This window comes from Histomonas meleagridis (assembly GCF_020186115.1).
Source record: "Histomonas meleagridis strain 2922-C6/04-10x chromosome Unknown contig_9, whole genome shotgun sequence".
Taxonomy (NCBI): domain Eukaryota; phylum Parabasalia; order Tritrichomonadida; family Dientamoebidae; genus Histomonas; species Histomonas meleagridis.
This window is the reverse complement of record NW_027150923.1, coordinates 328,711-354,564: the sequence shown is the minus strand read 5'-3', so window position 1 is coordinate 354,564 and position 25,854 is coordinate 328,711. Positions and strand designations below refer to the sequence as shown.

Here is a 25,854-nt window from a genome sequence, read left to right as displayed (position 1 = left end):
AAGAAACCAAATGGCGTTTCAAATATTCCATTTCATTAATAGATACTTTTAAGTCGTTTTTAACATGTTATAAAAATTTTTCTATTTTTTTAAGTATATTTAGAAAATGTTTTAATTTTTTATTTATTTTAATTTAATTTTTTTATATTAAAAGAAAATATTTTTCTTTCCAAATGAATAACAATAGTAAACAAATTCAGAATTTGTTTTTTATCATTTATATTGTTAATAGTATTGAAACTTATAATTCAGATAATAAAACACTTATTATTAATGAATACTCTGATTTTGATGATACGCAAAAGAAAGAAGCAGAACATATTTACATATATTGCGAAGCATCAGATATTCCTTCAAATGCATTTTCAGAATGTACTTTTCTAACTACAGTTTATATCGGAAATTTCATACAAACTATTGGTAGTTATGCGTTTAGATATTGTTATAATTTAACAACAATACTAAATGGTAACAATGTTACATATATTAAAGGCTTCGCTTTTTCAGATTGTACATCGTTACATAATATTACAATTCCAAATTCAGTAATAATAATTAATGAATGTGCGTTTTCAAACTGTGTTAGTTTAGAAAGGATTATTATTGGGGAAAATGTTACAACAATTTTTGGCAGTGCATTTTCATCATGCATTAAATTAAAGTATATTTATATCTCAAAATCAGTTAACAAAATTTATGGCAATACATTTTCAGGATGTGAATCACTCGAAATTATTAATGTTTCAAATGATAACCAAAACTATGCAAATTATTATAACGACGGAGTTTTGTATGATAAAAGCATTACGACAATTGTGAGGTATCCTCCATCAAATTCACAAGAAAATTATCAATTACCAAATACAGTTACAGCAATTGGAAATACAGCATTTTCAAATTGTTTATCATTATATAATATTATAATTAATGAAAATATTACATCAATTGGGAATTCAGCTTTTTATAATTGTTACAATTTAAGCAATATTGTAATACCGAATTCAGTTACATCAATTGGGAATTCAGCTTTTTATAATTGTATATCATTGAATAACATCACAATACCGAATTCAGTTACATTAATTAGGGATTCAGCTTTTAGTAATTGTTACAATTTAAGCAATATTGTAATACCGAATTCAGTTACATCAATTGGGAATTCAGCTTTTTATAATTGTATATCATTGAATAACATCACAATACCGTATTCAGTTGAGATTCTTGAAGCATATTCATTTTCAGGATGTACATCACTTTATACAATTGTTCTTGGCGAAAACATCAATAACATTAAAAATTATGCATTTCAATCGTGCACAAATCTTCACTGTATTTATTTTAAAGGTTCAACATCACCAAATATTGAATCCAATTCATTTCAGGATGTACCTGCTGAAGCTGTGATGACACTAACATCATATAACAGCGAAAAATTTGGCGATTTTAATGTTTCTAAGGGATCAATCATTTCATCATGTCTTCCAACCGCAGAAACATTAACAAAATCGAATACATTTTCACCATCATATACATTTATTAAATCAAATGCATTTACGGAATCGAATGTATTTACTGGTTCAAATACATTTACACAGACACTTCCAAATGGCGGCGAATATTCATTAGTTATTTCATATACGGAATTCATGTCATATACGCAAACGATTTCCGTATCAAATTATTCTCTTCGCACGCACTCAATGACATTATATGGCTCATCGCCGACATATGTTATCACTGAGAACATTTATTATGAATATATAATTGTCCACTATACAACGTATTATAGTTATTATATGGAGTTCTATACAATTATATATTCATTCAGTACAAGTAAAAACACAATTTCAACAGGCGCTTTGGTAGGTATAATATGCGGCTCATGCATTTTCGTGTTCCTTATCATCGCAATTGTCATTTTCCTATTAAAGAGTAACAAGAAGAAACCAAATTCGTCAGTGAAATTGGAATTTAAAGATTCAACAAATTCTGAAACGCCGCTGGTCGAAGAGGTGATTAAGGACATTGAGGATTTGGCTAAAGAAGATGAAGATCAATGGATATAACAATATGGTCATTCGATAAATAATTTCATATGATACTTTTTTGTTAATTGTTAAAATGATTTATGAAGGATATTTTGCAAGCATTTTATTAAATTTTGAAACCATTTGTTTATGATAAATAGTTATTGTGAATGATATTATTCGAGTTTTACTTTTATTTAACGCTTACATTTGATTAAATCATGTATGAAAATTTCAAAAAAAAAAAAAAAAAAAACTTTTTTGTAAATGAATAGCTAAATATATATTATATTTGAATGAAAGCAGAATTAGTATTTCAATTTATTCTTTGAGGTTACCATTTTTTTATATAAAATTAATAAATAGTAATAATCATAATTAAATATTTATAAATTCAATATAAAAGCAAATTATCATAATTTAACATCGTTTTACATTTATTTATCCAAATTCATTATTTACATTATATATATTTATTTCTTAATCAACTTCTCTATTTTCAGTTACATTTGTAAAGTATTTATGTTCCGCCAACTTATTCCTTGATATCAAAGCGTCGACAATATCAGTATCATCTGGTATATCCACTTGCCCCAGCTCATGAAGCTCTGCTTGCACGGGGTGTATCGCCAATTGGCCGTGATGTCCTTCGCCCCATTGCGGCGCTTTCGGTTCTGCGGCAGCTCTTTTTCGACTCTTTTCATCACCTGCGAAGGGAAACCAAAATCCCCTAATGACTCTCTCGTTTTCTGGGTCAACCAACCGCGGAATCAATTGACCAATTACTGCTTCATCGGTTTCTGTTTTAATTATCAAACCTTTTTCTAAAGTTAGAAGAGCACCTGCACGTGATGTACGTGGGTCAAATAACACACGTGCAATGCCATCAGTAGAGCCGATAATTATTTCGTTAGTTTGTGGATGCCATTTACAAATACGTGCACCTACACCTGATGGTAACTTTATTTCAGTCTCAAGCTCACCAGATTCGGCTCCTGCAATGTATACACATCCTCCATACTTTGATTTGTTATGAACTGATTTTGGTATAAGAATATGTTTCGAATCAGGTGAAAATGTCAAATAAGATACATCGGATTCTACTGAAATATTCCAAATTGGTGCCGCTGAATTTCGAATATCCCATAAAAACACATTTTTTCCAGATTTGGTCGATAGAGAATAACCGTCGTTGGCGACCGTTACGGCTGTCATGGGATTTGATGTCTTAATTAGCATCGATGCCTGGTTCTCGCCGGAGTTAAAGGAAAAGTATCTGATGCAATTATCGCTTGCACATACGTATGCCCCATTACCATCTGTGGACCATGCTAATGAATGTGCTCTATTACGTACACCTCCTTTTTGTGTAAGTTTAAAGATGGCTAAATGTTTGCTTAATGATTGAGTGTCCCAATAACGAAATGTTCCATCAACTGAACATGTAGCAAAAAATGATGAATCTTTTGGGCGGAATTGTGCACATGTAATTGCTGCAACATGTCCTGTCGTATATTTGGCATCATACAAATACATATCACCTCGTTTTGTTTCGCCTTTTTTAAGGCCTTTGCCATCGAAAAGTTTGGCTTCGGGATTTCCGGTGGCTAATAGTATAAGTTGGGCATTAGTTGAAACATCAAGTGAGTTAACTTCATTGGCTGTTTCAAGTTCAATGCTAGTCTCAGGGGCTGGGTCAGAAGCTTTCATTGAAGCAAAATTCCAATATTTGATGCAACAATCTGGAGCGCCAGTAAAAACTTTATTACCGCTGCCATCAAGAGCAATAGCTGTGATGGGTTTGGTATGTCCTACAATTTGGAATTCTTGAATAACAGGATATATTGACTCTGGGATATTAATAGGTTGAGGACCTATTTGTTTAAGGAGTTGACGATCAATAGTGATAGGAACAGAAAATATTTTCTCTTGATTTTCTTCTTGAAGTTCTGTAGATTCTTGATTCTCTAAATTTGTTTCACCTTCGGTTTTATTAGCTGCTTCATTAAATTGATGCTTCCTTTCACGCCTCGATTGGATGGTCTTTTTTTGCTTTTTTCCAAATTGCAGAGGAAGCCCAAGACTTCTAAGCTCTTCTTCCATTCTTTAAATTAGCCAATTGACAATAACTGTCAATTATTTCACACGAAAAAAAGTACCAAACCAAAATTTAAAAGTGCCGAATGATCGTTTTCAATAGAAATTTTAACATAACAAATCGCACCCATTTGTACATTGATAAGTTACCAATGACAAGCACTCCAATGCATAAATTTTTTGTTTTATAAAAACAAAAAGTTAGTGAGTCTTGTGTTTACAAAATTAAAATCAAAAATATTTTTTTATCATAAAAAGAAGGAAAATGAATAAATTTAATAAATTACTCAAAATATCATTCCTGTATGCTACACAAACAAATTTCTTTAGGCCAATATAATTAAGTAAACGAATAATTTTAAATTTTATTAATGTTTGAATAGAGAATAACTTTTATAAATATACAAGTGAATACATAAATTTCTTTCTTCTTTACATCGGATTGTTTCTGGAATTTTATTAATATTTAAAATCACACTTTTCATTATTATTATTTAGGTCTAATAAAGAATGCTTTCAATTTTAATTTTTGAAAAATTATAGAAATTATACATCATAATGTAGAGAAAAAAAAATAATTGCTAAAAATATTTTTTACAAATAATTATATTACATTTTTTTTTTATGTTCATTAAACAGGTTCTGATTTTGTGTTAGTGTATAAACTTCAAATAGTCATTGATCATTTTTCAGTTTTAACGATTAATTTAACACATTATTATCTTCTTCGATTTCAGCTTCCACATTATTAGTTATATAATTTGGATAGTATTGGCTTTGCTGATATTCAATTTCTTCATTTTTTTCATTATTTGGAATTTCTTCTGCAGAAGAACTCATGTTTTGGTTTTTCATACGAGCATTTGCTCTCTCTATGGATTCTTCAGTTGGTGGAGGGCAACAACAACAACATTCTTCACTTGTGCACCTAAAGTATGGTGTTTGACAGCAACATGAAGGTTTCCCGCAGCATTGACAATTTTTACCTAAAATGCAACATGATTTTGGAAAACATTTTATATTTTCATAAACGGAACAAAACCACATATTATCGATACAATCACCTTCTTGACATGGGCATGGTAAAAATCTATTTCCATTTGGGCATATACAATGAATAATTGAATTGAGTAACTTAAATAACAAGATAAAAGGACTAAAAACTAGTATTGTAGGACCCAAATATATACTCATCAACACGAACAAAAAACAATCGCAACATATTCCCATGCTTCAACGAAAACTTTGGATTTGAAAAACGACAAACTTTTGAATGAAAAATCAAGTGAATTTTGAAAGCGCGTTAGATATTTTCTATGCACATCAAAAAAATTGATAGCTTTCAAAAAGTGGTTTAACCGTGTTATATTAAAGAATTGAATTAAATAACCGAAATGAGTATTGGAAACTAATGCAATTTCAGGCCATCTTTTTTTAAATGAACAATTTTTTGCTTCAAGGTCGACCCCCTTATCCAAGAAATATAGATAACCATTAATGGAATTCCCTGAATTTGCTCATATGTTAGGTGCACATTATAATGCATATATCAGAATATAGAATGCATTAAATCTTTGTCTACACTCAAATTCTCCAATAAACGGATTCTGTAAATAAACCTAAGAAAACATAATCTTTTGGCGCCAAATTTGAGCTTAGTTCCAAAATAATGGAAACAAAAAATCAACTTATAAAAGAAAATACTAGAATATCAAACTTTACTCGTGAAGTTTACAATCGTAGGAAAAAAGTTTTCATTAAGTCACTACAAAATATACTTCTGGAAATTACACATGATAAACTTTCATATCAAATGCTACAAGAAAAAATTTCCGGAAACTTCATCGCAGATCGCGTTGATGAAATAATTTATAGTACAATTAGTAATGATAGAGAAGAATTTATTGAAGAAATTATTAAACAATTCAAAGAATACCAAGATGAAATCAACCAGAAACAAATGACACAAATGAAGAACTTTAGCGATAAAATTGAGTCGCTTTCAAATATGCAAAAAGAAAATGTTGCAAAATATTCGAAACAAATTCAAGCCCTCAAAAGGAAAAATGAGGATCTTGCAAATGAAAATCGCATTCTAAGAGGGAAAGCAGCGTCTTTTTCTTTGGACAATGACCCAACATCGCCAACGTATAATCATTCTTTTTGTAAAATTGATATAACTTCATTAAAGTCACAATTTCATCAAATAAAAAAACAAATACAATCATATAGGAAGGCTGTAGACAATATTTTTTATGGAATGAAAAATTTAATTTCTGAATTTGGACAGGAATCACATCAAGAAATTATTAAAAAGAAAAACGAATTAGAAGAAATTTTAAATAATATGAAAATGCACTACGAAGACGAAGTATTACCACAAATAAAGGAAAAATCAGAACAAACAATCCGACAAATTAAAACAGATTGTTTAGATAAAAATAACAAAATAAAAAACCTTCAAATAAAATTAAAAGAATTAAATTCTAAAAATGATGCATTAAGAAAGCAAATCAATCTAAATGTAACAACTATTAATCAAATGAAAGAAGAAAAAGAATTAAATCAAAAGAAAAACAAAAGCAAAGAAAAGCAATACCAAGAAAAGGTTAACTTATTGGAAAACGAGAAAACAAATTTAAACAAAAGATTAGATTCATTAGAAAAAGAAAAAAAAGAGCTTCGTAATAAATTGTATATGCTAGAAAATGAAAAAATTAACCTAAACGAAAAATTGAACTCATTAGATAATGAAAGAAAAAGTCTTCTTAAAAAATTAAATATTATGGAAAAAGACCAAAATAACCTTCATGAAGAAGTAAATGTATTAGAAGATGAAAAAAAGAATCTTCTTGATAAGTTAAATACAATAGAAAAAGAAAGAAATGATCTTCATGAAAAAATTGATTCATTAGAAAATGATAAAAATGACCTTCTTAAAAAAATAAATTCCATAGAAAATGAAAAGAAGAATCTTCACGAAAAAATTAAATTAATAGAAAATGAAAAAAATTATTATCATAAAGATATAACTTCATTACAAGAAGAAAAAAAGAATCTTCAAAATAAATTAATTTCATTAGAAAATAATAAAAATAATCTACAAAAAGATTTAATATCATTAGAAGATGAAAAATCCAAACTTAATAAAAAAATAAGTTTTGTCGAAGAGAAAAATAATGAGCTTCAAGAAAAAATTAATTTTTTGGAAATAGAAAATAATAATCTTCAAAAAGAGTTAAATAATAAAACTGAAGAAATTGATAACTTAAACAAATCTTTAAATGAGCAAAAAGAAAATATTGAATCATTACAACAAAATAATTTATTACTAAAAAATCAAAATGATGAAATTGAAAATAAAAATAAAGAACTTGAATCTAAACTTAGCGATATCGAAAATGAAAAAGAAAATTTAGAAATTCAACTTGAGAACTCAAATATTGAAAACCAAACAAATAGAAATAGTATATCAAGCCTTAATGATATGAACAAACAAACAAATGATTTACTTCATGAAGCAAACGAAAAAATATATTCTCTTGAAGATGAATTAACAAAATCCAACTCAAATATTGACGTTTTAGAAGAAAAATTATCTGAACAAAATCAAAAGATGTCAAATTTAATAAATGAACAAAATAATGAATTAAAGAAAAAAGATGAAGAAATTCAAGAACTCACTATTAAAAACGAACAGCTAATTAAAGCTATAAATGAAGAAGAAGACAAAAATACAAAAGCAAGTCTTGAAATACAAAATTATGAACAATTCAAGAATCAATTGGAAACTATTTTACCTATTAAAACAGAAAACAATGAAGAAATGATTCAATGTATTGAATCTTTAGTTGATGATTCTAATAATCTTTCATCAATTTCAAACTATCTTAAAATTCCTTCCAAAAGTGAAATATTAGATACTGTTAAAGTGCTTAATGAAAATATTGAATTTATCAATAATGCAGTACAAGAATCATCAAAGGAAACAATAGAAGATTTCGTAAATGATTCATTAAAGAAGAAACAAGAAGAAAAAGAAATTGCTCAATTAATGAATATTGATACAATTGATTCTCTTCCAAAAATTATTGATGATTTGCTTAAAGAAAAAACTGAATCACAAAGAAAGCTTACAGAAGCTTCACAATTTACGAGTAAAATTTTTGGAATAATTTCTTCAAGTCCACAAACAAATCTTCGATTTCCTCTTCCAACAAACATCCAACAAACAGTTATCGATATCGTTACAAGTCTTCAAAGGAATTCAGCAAAGAATCAAGAAGATGTTGAAAATGTTTTACAACAAGCGAAATCACTTGGTTATGAAGGTTCTGATTGTATTGAAGCGTGTGACTTTATGACAAATGAAATAATGGAAAGCAAAAAGCGTCTAGATAAAATAAATGATTTAAAGAAAGAAATTTCAGAGATAAAAAAGGAAAAAGATAAAAGTGATAGTGAAACATTAAATCTTAAGAATAAGATTAAAGATATGAAGAAAATTGTAGTGCATCAACAAATAGAAGCAGCAAAACGCGAAGAAGAAATAAACGAAAGTTTAATGGAATACGAACAAAAGATTAAGGATTTAAATGAAGACTTAATTACTGAAAGAAGAATTAGAGAACAATTAAGTAGAATTGGCGCTGGATTTTCGGCTGATAGTCAGTTCTTAAGATCAAAATTATCTGAAAATGAAGTAAGACTTGTAGAATTCGTGGAAAAAATGATGAATCAAGAAAAACAAACATCATTAATTCACGAAAGGCAAAGAAAAACTAGAGAAAAATTGTTTGGAAGTACAAGCACATAACTATGAAAATTGTTTGTTGTTTTATACAAAGTTAAAATATGTTTTTCCATTTTATATATAAATAAATTTTATGTTTTTAAATGGGTAACAAATTATGTGAAAGCCAATTAAAATGTCTCAAAAATTATTCACGATTTAAACGAAAAAAATATGGATGAATTGATAATATTGAATTTGTTTGTTAAAAATTTCATAAATTCAATAAATCTGATCATTAGTCAATTGATTTATTCACCTTTTGTTTCAAGTATAATTAATTTTACCATATATTTAATTTTTATAAAAGTTATACAGGAAAAAGAAAATAATAAACCTCCTCAAACTATTATAAATATTTTTGCACATTTTCTTCTTGATATTGGTGGAATTGTTGAATCAGAAGAAGATGCTAATGAGCTTGCGGCAGATTTGTTCCACCTTAAAGATCCTCCTATCGAAAAACCTGTTGAAGAAATGAATACGCCAAATATCATGTCAGCTTTAATGCAAGATAATGCAGCAGATCCATTTGATGAAGAACGCCTTGCAATGGCTCGTTTATCCATTCAAGAAGTTGGACATGTTCCTTCATTTGAAGATAACATTGAAACCAAATATTATGCAAGGAACCTCAAGAAAGAGGAAGCCACCCTTGATGCTGATTGCAAGCGTAAACTTAAACAAAATGATGAAGAAAATGCACAATTCAAACATGGAATGGGATTCCGTCGCCCAGAATTTCGTCATCCATGTCATCTTGCTCTTACACCATTTAATGTCAGCATTGGTCCACTTACGCTCATTGAAGATGCTTCTCTTACTCTCAGTCCAGGAAATCGCTATGGATTAGTTGGTCGTAATGGCCTTGGCAAGACCACACTTATGAAATATATTAACTCATCGCTTGTACGTGGTGTTCCATATGATCTTCTTATTATCCATGTTGAACAAGAAGCTCCTAACGTACCGAACTTTTAGAAGAACTTGAAAAGGTTGCCAATTCAGAAGATGCAGATCCACAACTCATTACTAAGATCAATGATAGACTTGCCTCTATTGGAGCTGATGAAGCTGTACCACGTGCATCAATGATTCTTACGGCACTTGGCTTTTCACAAGAAAAACTTAATCACCACTTACAAATTTGTCTGGTGGTTTTCGTATGCGTGTTTCATTGGATCCTATATTATAATATATTAAATTATTAAAATAAATTTTAAATAAAACAAATAAATATTTTTAGCATTAATATCAATTCCTTCTTGTTCAAGAAGTAATTTAACTATTTCTGTATAACCTTTTATAGATGCTAAAATAAGTGCTGTTTGAAATAATTTAAATAATTTCCAAATATTATTTTGAAATATAAAATTATTATAATAAATTTTAAATAAAACAAATAAATATTTTTAGCATTTACATCAATTCTTTCTTGTTCAAGAAGTAATTTAACTATTTCTGTATGACCATAACAAGATGCTCTCATAAGTGCTGTTTTAAATAATTTAAATAATTTCCAAATATTATTTTGAAATATCAAATTATTAAAATAAATTTCAAATTAAACAAATAAATATCTTTAGCATTAATATCAATTCCTTTTTGCTCCAAAATATATTTAACAAGTTCCTTGTTTCCTGATTCTGCTGAAAATATCAATATATCAAGCGGATTTGAATGCTCTTTAAGAAAATATTCAACTAAAAAAATATTTCCAATCATTGCTGCTTCATTAATAATATCATCATTGATTTTCATTCCTTCTTTAAGTAAAAATGAAAATATTTCATAAATATGATATAAAATACAATGTCTTCCTAATTCTTCTAAATTATTAATTTCTTTTGGTTTAAGATCACAAAGATATTTAAAGATATCATTTCGATGAAACAAAATTGCTGTTTCATATGCATCTTTAAATGTTGAATGATTTTGTTCACATAAATAAATAATTTCTTCATTTCCACCTGCAACAGCATATTTACCTGTGTTTTCTACTTTTGCACCATTCACAAGTAAATATTTAAAACATTTAATAGATCCAAAAAATGCTGCATAATCAATTAATGAAACTTTTTTCTTGTTAATAAAAGAACATCTTTCATAAAGTGATGGTTCAATGTATTGATTAAAATCAAAATTTGTTTGTGATGATATTTCTTGAAGTTTTTCTATTTCATCATTTCGAATTATTTTCGAAATTTCATTTGGATTATGTCCTTCTCTAATTAATTTCTTATGTAATTCCCAATCATTCTTTGAAAGTTCTTTATAATTTACAAAATCATTTTCCCTTAAATAGATTGCTAATTTATCTTTAGACATATAATGCACAAAATAAGCACTCTGGTTGTTTTTTACAATGTTTGGTTCAAGAAAATTATGTTCAATCATAGCTTCAAAAGATAAGATGATTCATGTGTATGCTTATTATTAAGAAATCGCCCAAATATATCAAATATATTCGATTTGATTTTATTATTCTCTTCAAATGTTCTTATTTCTTTAATAACATTCAAAAATAAATCTGCGTTATTATTTTTAATCACAAAGGAATAATATATCATTTGAATATTCATGAAATCATAAGATAAAGGATGGATTTCATCAAATTTGTCGATTATTGAACCTAAAGATCTAGAGAAATTCTCTTCATTCATACCAAAAATTGCTTGATTTATTGATAGAAGTGTTTCCCAGTCGCAATGTTCATTTGGACTAATGTGGAAATTTACAATTTAAATTCTTAACGGTTTTTAGAAAAAAAGAACCGATATACCAATTCAAATTTGAAAGCATTCATTGTTTTATGCCCCGTCACTTTTTTCAATCTTGGACAATTTAAGCTAAGCCAAAGTGATAAACCGGAAATGAAATTTTATTTATGTATAAATTTGTGAAGTATAATAATAATAAATAAAAATATATATCAAAAACAATTCAATTGAACAATAGTATAATTAATTAAATAACATTTCAGCAATTTGAAGGAAGCCTTTTATTTATTTATTAAAGTGTTTAAAGTTTATCGAGGTAGTGGTCGAGTGATGGGATGGTTTCAGAGAGACCCTTCCTCTTACGGACAGCCTTAGTTGTGGCGCTGAGTTGGTTTCCATCTTCGAATGTGTCGCCTTGGAGATTCTCCCAGTGGTCGAAGATCATTTGTGGGAATGCCTGACCTGATGTGGCTGATCTGAGATCTTTATCGAAGCCGAATGATTCCATAACAGGAAGATAAGCCTTGATGACCATCAATGGTGTACCCTCACGTTGTTGTTGGTCGAATGCCTTTCCACGACGCTTGGACAAAACTCCGTGAACACCACCGCATACGGTCAATGGTGCTGTGATTTCTGCTAAGTAGACTGGCTCGATCAATGTTGGCTCGGCTGTGTACTCTGAGGCGTAAAGGACGCGACGGCCGCATGGGACAATTTGGCCGCCGTTACGGTGTGATGCATCAGAGTGAAGATATACTTCGACGACGTTGAAACGTACACCACGTAATGGCTCTTCGCAAAGGACACCGATTCTTGTAGCGTTTTGGAAGGCTGAGACAAGGTGCTCCTTAATTTCTTGTAATTATTCGGCGGATTTGTTGGTATCGACGAGCAAGTTTGGACCTGTTGTGTCTGGGCCGAATGACCAAACACGACGTGCGTCTGTTTGCTCCCATCCGTACTTGTTGACGAGTTCCTTGGCACGTGTCTTGTTATCCATACAAGATGTGATTTCGTTGGACTCGACGGCCTTGAGCAAGTCGTCGCCTAATGGCTGTGCTTGCATCATGACACGGTTGAGCTTGTTGGTGGATTTTGCCATGCAGACAACTGATGATGTTTGTGTGACTGTTTCGCGGAATGAAACGACTGGTGGTGAGCGATTGATTGGAACACCTACGTAATCTTCTTCGAGATCCTTGAGACAAATCAAATTACTTACTTAAAAAGATGATAGAAGCCGATATGATACATAAAGATTTCGTTAAGCACAAAAAACATGATATTTTATACATTATAAAACCAAAAGCAAAATCAATTTTTTAATTAATCGCAATTTTGCAATGAGATAACTGATAATCTCAAAGAACTATCAAATAATGATTGGGAATTTCATAAGCAACTCATTGAAGAAGAACATGGTCCGAATAAAATTGCAAAAACAATTTGAAAAACTTCAAGAAATATCATCACAAGAAAATTTTAATTTTAGTCAACTAATTCATCCATCACTTTATGTTCATTTGTTAATAATGTTACACTTATTGATTATGCAGGATTTTTTGGTTCAATTAAATGTTTTAAAATCAAAATAAAACCTATAAAATTTACTGTTTTTATTTATATAAAATATTGCTGCATCTATTCTATATAGAAGAGAAGGTTGATGTGGAACACCCTATATTAATAAATCAATGTATATGTCTTTAATTATCAAATAAATTATTATTATCAAAATTATTTTTTATTCTATCTTTACATTTATTCTTTTCTTTGTACCTCAATCATCTTTTGGTAGGTGAAACCATTGAAATCAGGGATTACAATGTCACATTTCCCTTCAATTGCCTCTTTTGGATTGGTTGTTGAAAGGCCAACTACTGTCATTTTGGCTCTTCTGCCTGATTCCAATCCAGCAAATGAATCTTCAAATACATAACAATCCTCAATTGCAACATCAAGCTCAGATTGTGCTTTAAGATAGCACTCTGGGTCTGGTTTAGATTTTACAATTTTATCGGCTGTGATTGAGGCATCAAATAGTGTTTTTAATTCCGGATGTCTTTTGTAAAGAGAATTCATTTTAACCTCATTAGATGATGTTACAACAGCAACTTTCACTCCATTTTTCTTTAAATCCATGATAAACTCAAGAACTCCTGGAATGTAAGGATATTCCATTTGGCTTTCAAATTCATTTAATGCAGCCACTATCTTAGCTTGAATGTCTTCTTTTCCTTTGAAATAACGATCGAATATTTGAACCAAAGTTGATCCTTTGATATCATTTTTGAAATTTGGATTTTCAGGAAGATATAATTCACCTTGTTTTCCATAGAAAACAGTGTAATCTGACTCAGAGTCCACGATTACACCATCTAAATCAAACAAAGCAGCTTTCATTAGATTTTGGTCGAATCTTATTTAGACGTTTATTAACGTTCACCATAACTAAACCGTTTATAAAGCAGTTTTGTTGGACCAGACAAAGCTTCTGAAAAAAGTGATTCAGTTCACTTTTTATTAAGTAATGGGCGTGGACATTGACCATAGAGTGCCAAAAAAGATGAGGCGCGAGCCCAAGTCGAAGAATGTTCAGTTACGAATGTTGTTTAGACTTTATAGTTATCTTGCTCAACGAACTGGAAATGATTTTAACAAGAAAATTGCTCATCGCCTTTGCCTTTCAAACACAAACAGACGTCCATACTCAGTTTCTCGTCTTGCTGTTGCTCTTGAAGGAAAAGATGCTGATACAATTGCTGTTGTTGTATCAAAGATTGTTAATGATGAACGCCTCTTAGTCGTTCCTAAAATGAAAGTTGCTGCTCTTAAGTTCTCGGAGTCAGCACGTGCTAGAATTCTTGCTGCTGGTGGTGAAGTAATCACTTTTGATCAGCTTGCTCAACTTCGTCCAACTGGCGAAAAATGTCTTCTCCTCGAAGGTGATCGCAAACGCCGTAAAGCATGCAGTCATTTCGGTGCTGCACCAGGAGATGATAATAGCAAAACTCGTCCAAAGGTTCGTGCACATGGCCGTAAATTCGAAATGGCTCGTGGCCGCAGGAAGTCTAGGCTTTATCATGTATAAAACATATTTATTCTTATTTTTTTTGTTTCTTAAACTTATAAGTGACAATTCACTCGTAAAGTAATCAAAAGGTTTTTCACGTACTAAAAATTTTTGTGGCACTTTTAAATTATTACCAGAAGAGCTCCGCTATGAAAATCTCAAATTAATTGATGCATTACTTTCCTTGTCACGTAAAGTTAGTTTCATTAATTGGTTGAATCAATTTTATAAAACACAAACAAAATTTTACATATAAATTTGCTCCTCTCCCAAACACAAAGGCAAAGGCAACAAAAACGACTCCAGCTCGAGTTCTTCGTCGTTGTCTTCCATTTTCTTTTTTTCTTCAGGTTCATAAATTTTCTTATCCAGAACATCTTCGAAAATGGAGATTGAAATATTGCACATAATTGTCAATGAGTAAAACACCCAAATGCTCCAAAAGATGACTGCCAGCCAATCCGGGATTTCAGCTCTTTTTTGCGATGACGAAAACATATCATAAATTGAGTCACCATGAATAACGCCAATCAATGCTTCTGCGGCAATTATAATTGTGCGGAAATTTTCGTCGTATGAACCTAATATCGATGATCCAAGTACCAAATATCCAATTGTTATAAATGAGCAACCGAACAAAAACAGAAAAATTTGTTTTAACGCTTCAAAAATTACAGAAATAAATTCTCCAATAAGATCATTTTGTTTTAGATATCGAATTATTAAGATACATATGAATGATGTTGAAAATGACATTAAGATCATTGGCAATGATAAACTAGTTGTATAATTCTGGCCAGAAAAAATATAACAAATATTAGAAATAATAGAAATGATATGGGTTATTATTGAAAATATTGTCCATTTATCAAATTTCGACCAAAAAATACTTCGAAATTTCAAGAAGTTTTCGTTGGCTTTTTGTATCGAATATGATCGTAAACGGATTATGTAAATAATTGAATCTGTAATGCAAATAATCGAAATCAAACATTCAAGAATAGAAGTCAACAAAAGAGGTCGATTTAAGATGTCAACATATGAAGCAATTGGAAAACGTGGAACCAGTGTGTGTTTTACTGCCAATAAAACAACTCGAGATACTTTATTAAGAGTAAATATGATTGATACATTAACATCTGCTTCAATTTCATCGTTATTAATTTCCATTGTATATGGAGCATTCAAAATAATTAACGAAAAATTGTTAATATAACTCTCTATAAGAGAATTAAACGTTGAAAGATTTGATTGGTCGATTAAAAAATATAAAGAATCTGATTTGAGAGTTGTAATCTTTAATTCAAATATATTTTCTGATGAAATTTTCTTAGAACATGGATATTCATTTGGAAAATCAAAAATTCGTTTTGCAAGTGTGGATGAAATATTGAAAAATTGTTTTTTGCTGCTAATGGTAACCATGTCTTCAATTTTTCCATCCTCTTCTTCAAACCCAAAATCATAAAGAAAATAATTATCAACAATTTTAGCAAAATCACTTCCAAAGCTAATTACATAATTTTGGTGTAGATTGCCAAAAACAAACGTAAGTACTAGAAGGGCAACTTCAAATATGAAACCCCATGGAACTTGATACCCAATTTTCCAATTACGAAAAATTTTGTGTGGACGAAAAGTATTTTGATACCTAGCATGTCGTTTGAGTAAAAGGTTTGGTTTCTCTTTTGCTAAATTACCGCCAAAGTTAATTGGCTCATTCTTCATCAGTTTTGAACATAAACGGCCTCATAAATTTCGGTTTATTATTTTTAGGGTGCCCTGAAATATTGTGATTCATTTAAATTTGATATCTACAAAGATAACCCTTTTTTTAATTATTAATTAATATTTTATATATTTTTTCTTGAACTAGAAGAGATATTTTTTTGATATTATAAATGTTTATTTACAAGTGAATTTTTTCCATTTCATCAAAAAATATGAAGCTGAAATTCTTTGTGATATATTATTTTTATAATAATTAAATTAGTCATGACTCTTTCTTTGATATGCCTTATTAAATCAACAAAACACGAAGATATTTTTATGCACTAATAGAATATTACCATTCATGGATGTTTTTCAAACAAAGGCACAGATTTTTGAAGATAAGTCATTTTAAATAGACGATTTACACTTTCAATTCAAATATCTGTTTTGTACTTTCCTTAAACTTTCTCCTTTTCTATGCATTTTTGCAATATAATTTTTACAAATATGACTTAAATGTTTTTTGTCTTTCTAATGTTATTAGAAATATAAATTTTTTATATGAAATTATTTATTTTTGCTTGAAGGTTGACAAAAATTTTCTTTATGCCACTTTTCATAAAGATTTTAAATGTATCGCTCTTCGATACTTTTTGTGCCTCTTCCTCCTGCAAGACCATATTCATATGATATAAATTCTCTTTCATCAATTGCAGGACCTAGGGCATGTGAACTTTCAAAAGAAATCAGAAATAATCCCAATGAGAACAATTATCAAGAGTATATTCAAATTCTTTATACTAAACTTGGCACCAGATTTCAATCAGCGTGGAGTAATCCTTTTAATGCTAATGATGTCATTCAAAGTACCACCATTGAGACCGAAATTCTAAATACAATTTGGAATTTTCTAAGTCTAATTCATCGCCGAATCCTTTCCCTTGACATTGACAAACACGACGATCTCAGATCTATTCGATATTTAATATCTGATTCACATTCATGTGTTTCCAATTTCATTTCCATTGTTACCAAGATTCAACATCCAATTTTCAACGAATCCTTTGTCAAATTTCTTCAATCCTATCACTGTTATCTCGATTCCATCTGGAAATACAGCATAGTTTTATTTTCCAAAGAGACCAAATTATATGCCAAGACATGTCATCTCTGTCTCAAAGAAATGCATGACTGCTTTACCCTCACCCAATTTCTTCATCCCGTTGCCCGCCCCTTTTTAAGCTCAGTCTGCAAATCATTAGAAATCATATTACAATCGAAAATCCGATACGACGCTGGGAACGAGTTTGTCAAGAACCATGAGATCGGGAAAGCGATATCGTCATTCCAAACGGGGATATACTCTCTGTCGCAGCCGCGCACGCCCGGCCCAAGTCTCTCGATGATTGACACCGCGATTTCCATCATCAAAAACACATTGGAAATGGCGCTTGCGCAAGCGCGCGCCGAGAACAAGCGAATATATAACCAGTCCGTACCACGCGAGCCGCCATTGCTACCGAATCCGTGTCAACACACACAGATCGAACCGAACGTGCAACTTTTACTCGACCAAACGAACGTTTCGTTCCATCCGAACTTGGGAAGCAGCGCAGTGTTTCCGCAGTGGAACAACGTGATGCGGATGAAGGGGAACATAAAGAGGAAGATGAACGAAATGATGAGCAGAGTGAACTTGAAGCAAAAATGCAATGAATTAAATGAACAAATGAAAATGGCCGAAAGTTCCGACGAAGTTGTGGCAAACGCAATTAGACACTTCGGAATTGTAAAGGGATTGCAGAGAAATGCAATAGAGGCGTTGATCCAACAGGCATTGGAATTTTACGGTGATATGGGAAAGAGATTGGACGTGCTCGCAGCAACTGGAAATTAAATTTGGTTTTATTATAATAAAAAGTTATTGGAAATATTTGTGAAGTGAGGTGATAAATGTATCGTTTTCTTCTTGAAAAGTTATATCGGCGTTCTGAAAATTTTATCGTTTATTTAACTTCGAAGTTTTGTTTTATTTGAAGATGATGTTTCCTTATTGAGCAAAAAACATTACTAAATTTTTGATTAAAAATTAGTGCTTTTAAAGTGATATCAATTTTGTTCTGAAATAAAAAATATAAATTTTATTAATCACACTTAATAAAAAGACAGAACTATTCGGAAAGCATATGCTTTGTGTCTGCGATTTCATCTAATAATCTATCCATCTGTAAATCTTCTAAAGAATTTGCTTCAAACTCAATAATAAAGTTAGGAAACGCTTGTTGTACATCCAGTCGATGAATGACAGCTCTGGCTCGTTCTTGAGGTCTGACTCTTTTTCCAATAAAAGTTATATGAACAAATTCGGGATTTTCTTGTGTTTCATCATAAACTTTCAAGTAACCGAATGCAACCATATCTTCATTTAAAAATTTTTTCATATTGTTTAGATCACCATCGCCCTTTTTGTATAATCTAATTTTATTTTTTGATCCGTCTTCATACGTTAATAGAAACCAATCAATTGATCTTTGACTAGCAAGGATGTCATTATATACATTTCCAAAACTTTTCCAATCCAATACAGCAGACATATGTAGTTTTAATGTAAAAAATATTTTTGTAAACTATTGAATCGAATTATAACCGTTTTTTGAAGCTGGACCTCATCATCCTCTTTGAAACGTGGAACGATTTGTCTAAACACTCAAACACACGGAGACAACATCCTCAAATTCGTGGTAAATCAGAATCATAAGAAAATATTGAACATTTATCTGATTCAATTAATTGAAATTGTCACAACCAAAGAACAAAGAATTCTCCTTAGTGAGCACATCGTATCCGATATCTTAAAATGGAGAATATTGTACAAACAACAAAATTACTTATAATATTTCAGAAATGGTAATAATGAACCCATATCAGTTATGGCATAACACTGTCAACCAACTTCTTCTTATAGATTTATTTTTGACTTTTAAAATTATTCGTATTGTATTTAATACATTTCAGATTTTAGCATATAAGTACACAAATTTTTATTAAGATAGACTGCGGTGAAAAACCTGTAGACCAGGATGTAAAATAGCCGTTTACTAATTTGTCTGTAGTCTTGCACAATTTGAAAGAAATTTGTCATTTTAATGAAAGTTGTCAAGAAGCCATTAGGTCTTCTTCGATGAGAGAACAGATCTATAAAATCAGTAACTTGGTCATAAATGGCAAATACCTTTTTTTACAGGCGATCGCCAATATCTCTCACAAAAAGAAGGGAACCATCGCTAGTCACATCGAAAGAGCTAAACGTGAGATTTCACAAGGCGGAGTAAATCTCATTAATAGACCACCAATTCTAGATTCATATATAATGTCATCACTGAGGCAAAAGGTGTGTGAGGATTATGAAAACCACATTCTCTGTACTTACTCATCCCTAGCCAAATGGCTATATGATACATACAACATTAACATATCCTATAACACTCTTGAAACAATTATACGCAAAGACCAAATGGTGAAACCAATTTTGGGGAAGTCGATGGAAATTGAAAAATTAGATGCGTCACCAGAAGATATTGACAGCTATTCTGAAGAATCTACATCAATGATCGTAGATCCCCCGGCAGATCTTGTTGCAAATTTTGACGAAATGGGATATGCCGAATATAGTGATTTAAACTCAATGAAGATTGTTATCCCTGAATGGGCGGAAGAAGGGAGTATACCAATTAAAGAGAAATAAAAAAATTACGATTTTGCATTGCATATTTGCTGATGGGTCCTATTTAAAACCTCTTATCGTTGTTCCAAAAAAAAAACAATAGAGAAAATACTATATGATATTGGTATTATGCCAGACAATATAATGATTCGTTACCAGGAAAATAAATTTATAGATTCCATCTGTTTTTAATGTTGAGCTAGCAATGTTTTTTTACCCGAAATAGAAAAGAGATTGAAATCTCATCGAAAGGGAGATCCATACTTCAATAGATCTGGAGTGCTGATACTAGATGGATTGAAGCAACATTCTACAAAGAATTTTGAGGATGAATGTTTTGCATTTGACGTGGATTTTGCAGTAATTCCATCCCATTCAAGTGATCAAGTGCAACCACTTGACTAACTTTTGTTTTCTCTGGCAAAAAGAGTAATGCAACAAATACCTAAACCTGATGGGGGAAGCTATCAAACAAATGATATAATAAGATTGTTATCAGCCATTCAATGCCCATCAACAACAAGCAATATTGTAAAGTCATTTCAAAGAAGTGGGATTATCACTTACTTTGATGGTGTATTACGATGCACTGTGAATTTAAATTTTGCAAATAAGGTTAGACAGTATCAATTCACTGATTCTAAGAAGACTAAATATGATAAAACACGAATAGATCTTACAACTAATTTGATAATAGAAGAAGCCAATACATTCCTGTGAAGACATGATGAAGATTGTACATTGGAGGAAGAACAACAAGAATTGACATTGGAGGAAAAACAAGTAACTTGTGAAGAAGATAGATCATCTCCAACTAATCGATCCCAATTGCAGATTACTTTAGATAATTTGTTTCCAAATGGTACCGACCACTTAGTTGGGTCTTGGAAACCATGAAAGAATTGACAAAACAACTGTCAAACGTGTTCTTGAAAAAAACCTTGGTGAAGACTTTACCCTTAAATTGGAACGAGATATTCCAGTATTAACCGAAAATTTTATTTAATTTAATGCATCAGGTAACTCCACAAGTTCGAACATATCAAAATAAATATCGAAGAAGTTATACAGTAAAATACGGAATTTAAACGAAATTTATTATATTAATAAATAATTTATATTTTGTCGTCAAAGAAGCCATTTGTCATCTTCGTGCTTTACGAGTTCGTGAACATCTTCATGGCACCGCGAATGATTCCAATTAGCTCAGCTTTAGTGAGTGCACTTGCTGTCGTTTCACTTGTGTGCATTATGGTGAAGAAATCGGTGTAAAAGCTGATGTAAAACGTATATATAATCACTGTGTATTCGTAGTATATGGTATCAGTTGAATACTTTGTTAATAAAATTAAAATTATACAATATCAAATAAAAAACATGTTATTAGATTTGTTTCAAACCAAAGTTTTGATTGATTTGTTTATATTTTTCTTTCATTGACCCAACTAAATTATTCCAACAATCTTATCTTCCTTAAAATCTTTTGCAAAAGGATCGTCTTCAATGTTTTTCAATTGCAATCCTGATATAAATGTTGCGTTTGTTTCTTTTTCTTCTTCTAAATCATTTGAAAAAACATTACTGCTTTGTTTTTTGTTTTTTAATCAAATTAATATTATAACTAATAACACAATAATATTTGTTAAATTTCCACATGATCTAAATGCTGATTCTCCAATAATTGTAACATTATTTGGAATTGCAATATTTGTTATTTTTGATTTATAAAATGCTTCTTTTTCAATCTTTGTGATTGTATTTGGAATTGTAAATGACTTGTTGTTCTTTGCCGGTCTACATATGATTCGTGTTATATTTTTATCATAAAGAACTCCATCATTTCCATAATTGGAATAATTTAAATTATCTTTAGATACATTTATACATTCAAGATTTGTACAATCAAAAAATACATTTGGTCCAATTAATGAAACTGACTTTGGAATGATAATTTCTATTAACGAAGTACATAATTCAAATGCTGATGCTCCGATTTCTTCAACACTTTCTCCAATTATAACATTTGACAATTGAGAACACGATTTAAAAATTTTATCTGGAATAAGTTTAACATTTTCAATAATGGCATATTTAATTGAATCTCCACAAAATTATTTATTACCAAGACAAAAAATCAAAATTCAATTCAATCATTCAATTGTTTACTTACTGTTCAGCAATAGCCATCAATGATGCGTAAACAGTCATAACCATTTCAGGAACATGTTCAACGATATCTTCTGGGAGTGCATAAACGGTGCCACCGAACTTACGGACCATTGACAACACGTACTTGGCGTTACGTGCCATCATCTCTGGTTCGCCTGAGCTGTCGTAGATTGACCAGTCGACTGTCTCTGGCTTGAGGACATCGATGAGTGTCAAGATTGGCTTAGAGTCGGAGATTGCGTCGTCCTTGAACGACTTGATTTCGCACTTGCCGGCTGTCTTCTCGTTGGCCCATGCGACGATTTGCTCATCCTTGATCTTAGCGCCGCCGCCGAGCTTCTTGAATGTCTTCAAGTAGTCGTATCTCATCATTTGCCACATGACGGCTAAGATCAACTTGGTGTTTCCATCATTGATATCTGCGCCGGAGATGTTGACAACTGATAAGCCGAGTGTTTCCTTGCAGATCTTGACAACGTAGTCGTTGTTCTGGACTGCCTTGAACTTGTTCATCTTTTGTGTGGCGACTTGCTTCCAGTTGACGCATCCTGGCTCGAGCTTGTCAAGCATTTGGAGCAAGACAAGTCCGTCCTTGACGCCGTCAGCGAGGTTGGAAACGAACGGATCAACGCCGCATGAGTTCATCCAGAGGCAGAATTGACGTTCGATACGTGTGCCTTGTGCAGCGAATAATGCTTCATCGAGTTGTGCGAGTTCTGCTTCGGATAATGGCTCAAGTCCTGGACGTGTGTTGAAGATGTTGGCAACACATGCAAGGTTAAGCTTTGGATGGCCACGAACAATTTCACGTGGTGTAACGAACTTGCGGCATTCGATCTTGTCGGCTTCTTGGAGCATTAATTCGGCACGTTCGGAAAGATCGCTCTCGCGCATTGGGGCCATTGTGCAGCATTCTGGTGCGATTTGCTTGAGAACTGTGGTGAGGATTTCGGAGTCGGAGAGATCCTTTGTGAAGTTGGTTGCACGGCGTTGGCTTCCAGCATTTTCAAGGTGATAGTTCAACCAACGAAGAAGAATTTCTTCTGGCTTAAGCTTGAGGAGGTCTTCGATTGTTTCTCCTGGCTTAAGAAGACGGAAAAGTTCTGGGTGAACTGTAAGTTGGATATCCTTGAGAAGTGATTCACGGATAAGTTGCCATGTAAGACCAAGAACAAGATGTGGAACACCTTCGCGGATATCGTGTGGACCAATGTTAACTGTTGACATACCAATGGACTTGGCGGAATTGATGGCAAGTGTGCAGTTTTCAAGGATCTTGTATTGGTTAAGTTTTGGTGGAAGAGCAATAACTTTGTCATGGATTGTGTCTGGAGCAGCAAGGTTAACAAGCTTGCACATAAGGATACCATCTTGAACGGCTGTGAAGAGAGCATCACCTTCTGGATCAATTGGGAGGATGTGTTGAAGGGCTGGATCTTCACCAAGTTCTTGGTTAAGATAGTTAACAAAACCAGTAACTTCTTCTTGTGGATATGCGTGTTCACCACGGGCACCAGCTGCCTTGATAAGGTTTTGTTGCTTCTTAAGACCTTCACTAAGTTTGGATGATGCACCACTTTCCTTTTCTTTGATGAAGATTGTAAGGAATTCACCAAAGTCAATAAGGCCATCACCATCGATATCTACTTCTTCGATGTACTTCTTAACTTCATCACGTGTAGCTGGAACTTGGATAGACTTGAAGAGAGCCATGATTTCGGTGATACCTAATTTTCCAGAGTCATCAGCATCAAGACTGTTGAAGTGCTGTGAATACATGAGAATTTCATCAGGTGTGAGTTGTGGGTACTTAGGGATGTACTCGTTTGCGTTAACAGGCATGAAAAGTGAAGTGAATTTGCCTGTTGCAAATTGTCCCTTGTCGGCGGTTTGTGACATGAAAATTAAACCCAAATAATGCGATTTAAAATCATTTTTTTGAGTTCCTATTTTGAAATAATAAGTTATATGTGTTATAAAGAATAAAATTATTATAAATAATAAATATAATAATTATATGTCAATAAATATACATTTGAATAAAGGCAAACATCAACGACTTTTTCACGAAAAAATTAACGTATTTTTTATATCACTGTGAACTGTTGATCAACTGCGTTAAATAATTTATAACATTATCGTTAAATAATTCTTTTTCTTTCATTAAAAATTTTAAATTTAGATAACATTAATAATTATTATTTACTACTTGAATAAGAATGCGAAGCAATTTTTCTGTATAAATCAGCGCTTACTCTTTCTTTCCTTTCCATTGTCTTAAAGTTTATTTCGATCAATCCAAATCTCATCTCATACCCTTCAGCCCATTCATAATTATCCATCAAAGACCAATGCATATAACCAACAACTGGAACATTTTCTTTTTCGATAATATACTTCAAATATGACAATGAGTCCAATAGATATCTCGGCCTTTTCTCATCTGTACGATCTGCTATTCCATGTTCGGACACAATAATCGGCAAATTTCGTGGGTTAAATCGTTTGTTGACCCAATGTAATGTTGTCGCAAGTGATGACGTTACTATTGGCCACTTGAAATCGGAACGTAAATATTTATCAACGCGCGATGAAAGTGGTGGCGGAAACACAAATTTGTCCCAATAACGTGGTAACGTTGACGCCCAGCCTGGGAAATAGTGGTTCACTGAGATGAAATCGAGTGAGTCCTTAAGCCCATCAATCTTCTTGGAGAAGACGTTTATTCCGAACAGTCCAAATTTCAAGACGCCAGTGTTCACGCACTCCATTATTGGTACGTTGTAAAGATTGGCGACCTTAGCAATGAGAGATTCGAAAAGGTTGAAGCGCATCATGGGATAAAATGGTACAACATTCTTGGCATACGATACACGCGCATCTGGAATATTGGTGTGGATAATATGATAGGCGGAGGCATGACATTCCATTAGAACCGAAAGAGTTAAAAAGAGTTCCTTAAGACTTTTATGGAATGGATACCAAATGCCAATAAGATAACTGTTAAAACAAAATACAAATGGCTCGTTGACGGTGAAGAAAAGCGAACAATGGCCTTTAAGAGCTTGTGTGACAAAGTTGGTGAATTCCTTGAAATATGTGACAAAATTAGATGAAAGAAGTCCACCTTCTTCTTCAAGCCATTTAGGATGCTCAAAATGAAGAAGTGTTACCATAGGTTCAATGCCCTTTGCTCTAAGCTTATCACAAATTTGAACATAATTTTGAAGATAATCTGAATTGTATTTTCCTTTTTCTGGTTCAAGTGCTGACCAAGAAACGCTGAAGCGATAGCGCTTCATATTCATGGAAACCATTATTTCAAGATCTTTGTCAAACATTTCAATTGCTTTACATCCTTCTTCATGTGGTGGAATTATTGGAATTTGTGTACCGGGCTTGAAAGTACTTTCTCCAAGAGACCAATTTGATTTAGCAACTTCTTTTTCTACTTGCCAAGCTGCAGTTGATGTACCGAATTTAAAATCTTTTCCAAAGTCGAGTGTTGTTTCATCTTCGTTCAATTTTATATTCAT

The 25,854-nt window shown here is 31.7% G+C and overlaps 11 protein-coding genes across 11 annotated transcripts; 6 read left to right on the top strand and 5 right to left on the bottom strand.

The window, feature by feature from the left end:
• Positions 1-1,403: 1,403 nt before the first annotated feature.
• GO595_009331 (uncharacterized protein) lies at positions 1,404-2,066 on the top strand (the record flags this gene model as incomplete). Its single annotated transcript, XM_067923005.1, has 1 exon — positions 1,404-2,066. One exon carries the CDS (start codon positions 1,404-1,406, stop codon positions 2,064-2,066), a length of 663 nt encoding a protein of 220 aa, XP_067770333.1.
• A 441-nt stretch (positions 2,067-2,507) lies between these two features.
• On the bottom strand, positions 2,508-4,130 carry GO595_009330 (putative WD repeat domain 70; the record flags this gene model as incomplete). The annotated part of the gene is made up of 1 exon (XM_067923004.1): positions 2,508-4,130. The coding sequence occupies one exon, from the start codon at positions 4,128-4,130 to the stop codon at positions 2,508-2,510; it is 1,623 nt and encodes a 540-aa protein (XP_067770332.1).
• Positions 4,131-7,611: 3,481 nt separating this feature from the next.
• GO595_009329 (viral A-type inclusion protein) lies at positions 7,612-8,940 on the top strand (the record flags this gene model as incomplete). The annotated part of the gene is made up of 1 exon (XM_067923003.1): positions 7,612-8,940. One exon carries the CDS (start codon positions 7,612-7,614, stop codon positions 8,938-8,940), a length of 1,329 nt encoding a protein of 442 aa, XP_067770331.1.
• Positions 8,941-9,411: 471 nt separating this feature from the next.
• GO595_009328 (ABC transporter F family member 3) lies at positions 9,412-9,897 on the top strand (the record flags this gene model as incomplete). The annotated part of the gene is made up of 1 exon (XM_067923002.1): positions 9,412-9,897. The coding sequence occupies one exon, from the start codon at positions 9,412-9,414 to the stop codon at positions 9,895-9,897; it is 486 nt and encodes a 161-aa protein (XP_067770330.1).
• Positions 9,898-11,937: 2,040 nt separating this feature from the next.
• Positions 11,938-12,741, bottom strand: GO595_009327 (Elongation factor 2; the record flags this gene model as incomplete). Its single annotated transcript, XM_067923000.1, has 2 exons — positions 11,938-12,431; positions 12,543-12,741. 2 exons carry the CDS (start codon positions 12,739-12,741, stop codon positions 11,938-11,940), a joined length of 693 nt encoding a protein of 230 aa, XP_067770329.1.
• A 659-nt stretch (positions 12,742-13,400) lies between these two features.
• GO595_009326 (HAD family hydrolase) lies at positions 13,401-14,042 on the bottom strand (the record flags this gene model as incomplete). The annotated part of the gene is made up of 1 exon (XM_067922999.1): positions 13,401-14,042. One exon carries the CDS (start codon positions 14,040-14,042, stop codon positions 13,401-13,403), a length of 642 nt encoding a protein of 213 aa, XP_067770328.1.
• Positions 14,043-14,205: 163 nt separating this feature from the next.
• GO595_009325 (60S ribosomal protein L18) lies at positions 14,206-14,730 on the top strand (the record flags this gene model as incomplete). Its single annotated transcript, XM_067922998.1, has 1 exon — positions 14,206-14,730. The coding sequence occupies one exon, from the start codon at positions 14,206-14,208 to the stop codon at positions 14,728-14,730; it is 525 nt and encodes a 174-aa protein (XP_067770327.1).
• Positions 14,731-17,056: 2,326 nt separating this feature from the next.
• GO595_009324 (uncharacterized protein) lies at positions 17,057-18,322 on the top strand (the record flags this gene model as incomplete). Its single annotated transcript, XM_067922997.1, has 1 exon — positions 17,057-18,322. The coding sequence occupies one exon, from the start codon at positions 17,057-17,059 to the stop codon at positions 18,320-18,322; it is 1,266 nt and encodes a 421-aa protein (XP_067770326.1).
• A 1,284-nt stretch (positions 18,323-19,606) lies between these two features.
• On the top strand, positions 19,607-20,170 carry GO595_009323 (uncharacterized protein; the record flags this gene model as incomplete). Its single annotated transcript, XM_067922996.1, has 1 exon — positions 19,607-20,170. One exon carries the CDS (start codon positions 19,607-19,609, stop codon positions 20,168-20,170), a length of 564 nt encoding a protein of 187 aa, XP_067770325.1.
• A 2,145-nt stretch (positions 20,171-22,315) lies between these two features.
• On the bottom strand, positions 22,316-24,217 carry GO595_009322 (fimbrin; the record flags this gene model as incomplete). The annotated part of the gene is made up of 1 exon (XM_067922995.1): positions 22,316-24,217. One exon carries the CDS (start codon positions 24,215-24,217, stop codon positions 22,316-22,318), a length of 1,902 nt encoding a protein of 633 aa, XP_067770324.1.
• Positions 24,218-24,516: 299 nt separating this feature from the next.
• On the bottom strand, positions 24,517-25,854 carry GO595_009321 (glycoside hydrolase family 1 protein; the record flags this gene model as incomplete). Its single annotated transcript, XM_067922994.1, has 1 exon — positions 24,517-25,854. One exon carries the CDS (start codon positions 25,852-25,854, stop codon positions 24,517-24,519), a length of 1,338 nt encoding a protein of 445 aa, XP_067770323.1.